This window comes from Centroberyx affinis, unplaced genomic scaffold (assembly GCF_046629955.1).
Source record: "Centroberyx affinis isolate AG114_WGS23_722 - 3 ecotype Tasmania unplaced genomic scaffold, CSIRO-AGI_Caff_v1 ptg000024l_1, whole genome shotgun sequence".
NCBI classification, from domain to species: Eukaryota; Metazoa; Chordata; class Actinopteri; order Beryciformes; family Berycidae; genus Centroberyx; species Centroberyx affinis.
This window is the reverse complement of record NW_027278738.1, coordinates 383789-390810: the sequence shown is the minus strand read 5'-3', so window position 1 is coordinate 390810 and position 7022 is coordinate 383789. Positions and strand designations below refer to the sequence as shown.

At 44.3% G+C, this 7022-nt stretch overlaps 1 protein-coding gene across 1 annotated transcript; it reads left to right on the top strand.

Moving 5' to 3' along the window:
- Positions 1 to 1849: 1849 nt before the first annotated feature.
- Positions 1850 to 5364, top strand: LOC139666463 (isocitrate dehydrogenase [NAD] subunit gamma, mitochondrial-like). Its single transcript, XM_071545741.1, has 8 exons — positions 1850 to 1934; positions 2417 to 2477; positions 2796 to 2928; positions 3107 to 3240; positions 3378 to 3480; positions 3643 to 3789; positions 3963 to 4118; positions 4831 to 5364. The coding sequence occupies exons 1-8, from the start codon at positions 1901 to 1903 to the stop codon at positions 4930 to 4932; spliced, it is 870 nt and encodes a 289-aa protein (XP_071401842.1). The 5' UTR covers positions 1850 to 1900; the 3' UTR covers positions 4933 to 5364.
- The last annotated feature ends 1658 nt before the right edge of the window (positions 5365 to 7022 follow it).

Sequence of the window (7022 nt, the reverse complement as noted above, 5' to 3'; positions counted from 1 at the left end):
CCCGGTCTCTCTGCTGTCTGTCCAGGGCACTGAGACCCGTGTGGAGCGACCGGCTGGCCAACACTCCCGCTGCCAGGGTAGGAACAGCCTTTAGGTTTATTATCAGACTGGGAAACAGGCTTTGTTTTGACGTGTGAAGTGGTATATTCGCTTCGCTTGGTTGATTTGTCCAGTCAGTGAGTCTAGCTAAGCTGATTAGTTGGCTAACTGGGCTAGCGGACTGCTGGTTTTATGCCGCTGTCCTTTCAGCACCACAACGCAAGGTCAGTTTGCTGTCAACCTGAATTCCCTACAGAAAAAATATGTACTTGAACAACAGTCATTTGCTACCAAGCCGAGAGAGATAAGGCTGCAAATGTATACTTTAAGTGCTCCCTGCAGAGCCATAAAATATTCAGAGGCTAACACTACAGTATTAATCTACATGGACTAACTAACGGTTGCTAAGTTACCAACTCCTCTCCCTTCACTGAGAACCAAGTTTATACTACTCAAATATCACAACAAAACTTTAAAATATCATGCAGCTAACTGTAGGTGAAAATTTTTACTCCCACAGAAATTCTATAGTAATGCCACAGGAGATTAAAAAAAAATCTAGAAAGTACGATCTGGTCACTATAAACTCACTTTTGAGTGCCACAGACACACTTTTAAGTCCCTATAGGAATATTATAGTGATATCATGGGGGATTAAAAAAATACATGAAGTATGTTTAGGACATTACAAACTCACTATTGAATATAGACACAACCATAGGAATATAATAAGAACTTTATAATGATTTTTCTTTAGGCCCCTGATTTATCATTTATTGAGCTGAATAGAATTCATAACCTCTTTTCAACTAACCACCTTTTCTCTATATCCACAGGTATATGGGGCAGCTTCATGTAATCAGCGGCACAAGTCCACCTACGCTGTGAGTTGTCCAGGACACAAATGTAGACAAAAGACGTAATGTAGGCCTAATGTAAGACAAAAATGTAGCAGTGATTTATGAGTTTTTAATCATAACATCCTCAGCTCAAGAGCTCAGCCTGCAGACCCGCACTAGGTTTACCTTGTGCCCTTCCTGTCCTCACAAACCTACTGTTTCACCCCACAGGCAATTCCCTAGCTCGCCAACAACTGTCTTTACTGTATGCGTGCAGGAGCACCGATGTTGTTTCTTTTCATCAGTGGACTTGCGATGCCGTCAGGAGTCTGCTGGTCGCTGTGTGTCTTCCACTCCTCCTTCCCCTACTAACCCTCCTTGTTTTCTCTCCTGCACTCTGTATCCCTCCTTCCTCCGTCCACCCACACCCAGACCATAGTGAGTATGGCTGCTTACGGACTTACAGAGATATACAGTGTTTTGTACGCATTCGCATACACACAGTGGTGTAGCACAAGTTAAATGTTAGGATTTAGTAGATGAATAGCCAACAGATGGAAAGTTAATTCAGTTGCCTGTCCAGTAGCTTAGAGTCTTCTCAGTAGTTTGTTAGGGATGAGTATACCGGATTGTATTAGGAGGATGTTAATTTTGTGTGTGTGTGTGTGTGTGTGTGTGTGTGTGTGTGTCTGCTGCAGCCTCCACCTGCACGGTATGGAGGCAGGCACACTGTGACTCTGATTCCTGGAGATGGCATCGGACCTGAGCTTGCCCACCACGTGCGCGAGCTGTTCCGGTCAGAACACACACATCCTGTACACTCTCTTACGCACACACATATATACAGTGTTTGAACAGTCTCTCACTCCCTCACTCACTCATTCACTCACTCACTGAATAGCTCCATTCTTCTTCGTTTTCCCTATGTATTTATTCTCAGGTTCTGCTGTGTCCCAGTGGATTTCGAGGTGACTAATGTGGACTCCTCTCTGACCTCAGAAGATGACATCAACAACGCCATTATGGCTATCAGACGCAACGGAGTTGCCCTCAAAGGTTAGTGTTTACGTGTGTGTGTGTGTGTGTGAGTGTGTGTGTGAGTGTGTGTTTGTGTTTCTGTGGGTCCATGAGGGTGTGCGTACATGGAACAGGTTCCTATTCAGGCCTGGAAAGTCTGGAAATGTATGTCTCAGAGAGAAAAATTCATCATGTCTTGGAACAATAATATTGTGAAATAAATATTCCACAGAAGCACATCCCTTTCAAATTCAAGTTGAGATTCAGCCATAGTACTCACCCATAGTATTTACAGAACTGGAGTCAATCAAAAATAATATATATGTTAATAATGTCTGTAAGGATGTCGACGGTTTTAAAAGGAAACTTGTAGCTCTGCATTTATCAGGCTTAAAAAAGAAAGAGGGGACATTTTGTCTTGTTTATTGTCTTCCTTATACATTTTATATATGAAAGCTCTGGTTCTGTTATGTCTGTCCACTGGTTGCCAGACCTGAGGGTTTTCTGTGTGTTTACTCCAGGTAACATTGAGACCAATCACAACCTGCCGCCCTCCTATAAGTCAAGGAACAACCTGCTCCGGTGAGTCCATCACCTTTCACCTTTCATCTCTGCTCGACTCAGTCCTGACAGCAGCCAGGACCCTCCTGACTAGCAGCTCTATCTTATCTTCAAGTGTCCAGTGTGAAACTGTAGCAGTACAGTAGCAGTTTTACTTTGCTCTCTGACTGAGCTTCATCTCTCTTTCCTCTCTGTACATCTCTCCATCTCTATCTTTCTTTCTCCCAATCCTTCCTTCTCATCCATCCCTCTTTCACCTTTACACCCTCCTTCCCCTCCTCTCTCTCTCTCTTTCTCTGTCTTTCTCTCTTTCTTGCTGCTCTCTCTCTCTGTCTGCAGCACCACTCTGGACCTGTACGCCAACGTGATGCACTGCCAGTCTCTGCCTGGGGTGAAGACGCGCCACAGAAACATCGACATCATGATCATCAGGGAGAACACTGAGGGAGAGTACAGCAGCCTGGAGCACGAGGTGTGTGTGTGTGTGTGTGTGTTTGGGAGTGGAGGGGGGTGGGGGTTACATTTATGGTTAGATCGCCCTGCCAGAATCATAAACAAACCAACCTCCACTTCTCTCCCTCTCTCTCTCTCTCTCTCTCTCTCTCTCTCTCTCTCTCTCTCTCTCTCTCTCTCTCTCTCTCTCTCTCCAGAATGTACCGGGCGTTGTTGAATGTCTGAAGATCATCACCAGGAACAAATCTTTGCGCATCGCTGACTACGCGTTCAGAACGGCTCGGGAGAGAGGACGCCGCCGAGTCACCGCTGTACACAAAGCGAACATCATGTCAGTTTCTGAGGGCTCAAAGTCCCTGACTCTGTGTGTGTGTGTTTTATGTCTCTCCCTCTCCCTGCATATTTATCTTTGTTTGCATTTTTCTATAAAACATGCAGTAATAAATCTGTGTGTGTGTGTCGGAGCAGGAAGCTGGGTGACGGCCTCTTCCTGGAGTGCTGTAAGGAGGTTGCCAGCGGTTACCCCGAAATCACCTTCGACAGCATGATTGTAGATAACACCACCATGCAGGTAGCTATGGCACGCTCACATTCACATATCATTACTGCTCCTGTCATTATGTGGTGTTTACATCATCACCATCATCACTTTTAGTATCTCACATTTCTACTGAGTCTACTGGGACCCAACACAACCAGGCCCCTGACCCGTGTGTGTGTATGTGTGTGTTAGCTGGTGTCCAAGCCCCAGCAGTTTGATGTGATGGTCATGCCCAACCTGTACGGGAACGTGGTGAGCAACGTGTGCGCTGGCCTGGTCGGCGGGCCGGGCCTCGTACCCGGGGCCAACTATGGAGAGGACTACGCCGTGTTCGAGACGGTGAGCGGATTCACACTCTCACTTCATGGATTGTAAGGAAACCAGAGGGAGTGAGGGATGAGAAGAGGGAGGGGGACAATTCAGAGAGAGAAAGAAACAGAAAAGCACAGGGTCATGGGTTTTGAAAATGGTGTTCTCAGTAGTTTTCTCAATATGTGTGCTACTGTACGCAGGGCACCAGGAACACGGGGAAGAGCATCGCCAACCACAACACAGCGAACCCCACGGCCATGCTGCTGGCCTCCTGTCTGCTGCTGGATCACCTGAAGCTCCATGCCTACGCCAGCATGATCCGCAGAGCCATCATCGCCACTGTCACCGAGACACAGGTACGCCGCCTTGTACCTAAAGTCGTTTCATGCCCGTCTGTCTGTCTGTCTGTCTGTCTGTCTGTCCATCCGCCTGTATGTCCGTCCATTTGTCTGTTGGTTGGTCTTAATGTCGGTCAGTGTCTCCCTGAGGTGAGACCTGTGTTTATGCCAAGCATGTTTGGAGCGGTTTATTAAAACTCTGGAGCATTTACTCCTTTAGTTCGGTTTGTTTGGCCAGGTTACCAAAACTACTTGTGAGTCCATGTGACTCATCATGTGATGTGTTTACAAGCCCTAGTTCGCTTGTCACTGGGCAGTGTGAACCTAAACAAACCCTATACAAAAATGCAACAAAGCAAGCATTTCCACTCTGGTTCAGAGCAAAGAAACCAAACTGTAGGTGTCATCACACCCTAAAATGCCGCTACTAAGGCCTGCCCATCAGTTGTTTGATGAATGATTAAAGATGCCAAACATTTCATTCATATATATGATGAATCCATAAGTTTTGACTGAAATATCCCCTCCATATCCCCTCCATGGGACTGGTAATTCATACACTGAAAGCAGAGAGGAGCAGAAAAATTAAATATGTTAGAAATTATATAGAACATAGTATTATTATTTGTTATGATACTCCATTTGACAGTGATATATTACATAGAGAATAAAAGGTATTCAGCTCAGGCCGCCTTTAAATCTTTGTCTTTTCCTCTCTTCTGCTCTCCAGCTGCACACTGCTGACCTGGGAGGCCAAGGCTCCACCTCTGAAGTGGTCAAGTCCATCATGAAGGACATCCAGAGCACTGGACCCCTGACACTGAGCATCTAGAATACACACACACACACACACACACACACACACACACACACATGCAAAGACACACGGCAGAGATGAGTATATGAAAGCATTCTACCTCTCTTTAGTACATTTCCTATGCAATTTCATAATAACAGAAAGAGCAGGTGGTTTGATAGTAATACTGTATAAACAGATGGAAGTTTGTATGTCTATGCAACAGTTTCTATTTCTTCATAGGGTTTGATAGCCTTAAAACTGTTAAAAGTAGAAATGCATAATGACCATACAGAGAATTGCACCTTAAATAGATTCTGTTCCCCAACCTCCTAAGTTTTTGAAGTTGTTTGAGCGCTGCGTATGCATCTATACTTTGCCTGTTTCATTTTCTGTGTGTGTGTTTGTCTTTAATTATTAATCCTCAAGGCAGCGTATGCACCTGCCGCTATACTGCACCTGTTTGTTTCACCCAATCCTTTTGATATTTATTTGCTCGTTTCATCTTTATTCATTTATTATTAATTCAAACCATACTTATTCATGCATCTTGAATGTATTGAAATTTAAATGATTTAGTTTTTTGATCTATACGCAGCTGCTGGCCATCTACTGAAAGTACACAGCTGTCCAACTATTGAATGTATTGGACCAAGCTTAATGTAGAGCTCAGGACTCTTGACCTTTACCCCCAATAAAGTCTATTTCCCCCACCCAGCTCATTCTTTTGTTTCTAGGATTGTCACCTCTACACACACACACACACACACACACACACACAAACACACACGCATACACATACACACACACACACATGCAGTAGCTTAGTTAGACCACCAGGAGGCCACCTTGTCCCATGTAAGGGCAAACCACAACATTTGGTGTGTTTGGATTGAGTAAAAACCTTTTTAGAGCCTTTTTTTTTTTTTTTTTTAAATGCATATCAGCCAGTCATGTTCTCTACCTCCAGTATGATGGATATGATGCAGTTTGTTTGATCACAAATCTATTGTATAAAGGAGTTGTAAAAGTAGCAATAGTAGTAGTGCTGGCAGTAGCAGTTATAGTAAAAGTAGTAGTAGAAGTAGGTGTAGTAGTAGTAGTAGTCATATAGTAGTGATAGTAACAGTAGCAGTAACAGTAGTAGGAGTAGTACAAGAAGTAGTAGTAGTAGTGGTGGTGGTAGTACTATTAGAAATAGTAGTAGTAGCCTAGTAATAGTATAGTAGTAGTAGTAGGCGTAGTGGTAGGAGTTGGATCCTGAGTTTCAATGGAGAGTTAAAATGCAGTGAAAAGTTGTGTATTTTTTGGGCATGAAAAGATCATGCTTAAAGATACTGAATATCAGAACAGAATACTGGTGGAAGTATCTATCCACAAATATCAGTGTCGGCCTCAAAGACCCACCCTGTCAAACCCTACTAGTGAGATGCAGGCTAAGGTGCATCCCATTCACTCTCCACTGCATACTGTCTAGCAAAGCAGACACACCATAAGAATAACCTTAAAAAATGCATCTCTGCTGGAATGTATATACTTTATAACATATTAAGGATTATTGGTCAGTTGAAATACTCAAACACAGTCGACTGCAGAAGTATCTTTCATAATGCTATCAAAACTAGAGAAACAGCTTGAACAGCCTCATGTGGCAAAGATTTGGTTTTCAGAATGAGAAGAAGAGGTATGAGCCTTGGTGGTGTTTTGGCAACACAAGTCTGAATTTCATGACACCCTGCAGTGTGTGTGTGTGTGTGTGTGTGTGTGTTCACGTTTCCCTGTATGTGCTTAAGGTCACACAGTGGGCCCCTCGATAATTAGAGGCTTCTCCTAATGAGGGAGCGATTGAGGGGAAGCAAACAGATTACCGCACTGTCAGAGAGAGGGAGAAGGAGTAAAAGAGAGAGAGTGAGAGAGAGAGAGAGTGAGAGAGAGAGAGAGAGAGAGAGGTGGAATGCAGGAGAGAGAGAGAGAGAGAGAGAGAGAGAGAGGCGTGTTGGGAAGAGAACTCTTCTCCTGTTGCTGCGTTCTCATTTCTCCCCAACACTTCTCTTGCTCCCTCTACATCCCATCTGTCATCACATCTGATACCCTCTCTCCTCCCGCTCTCCACCCCTCTCTCTATC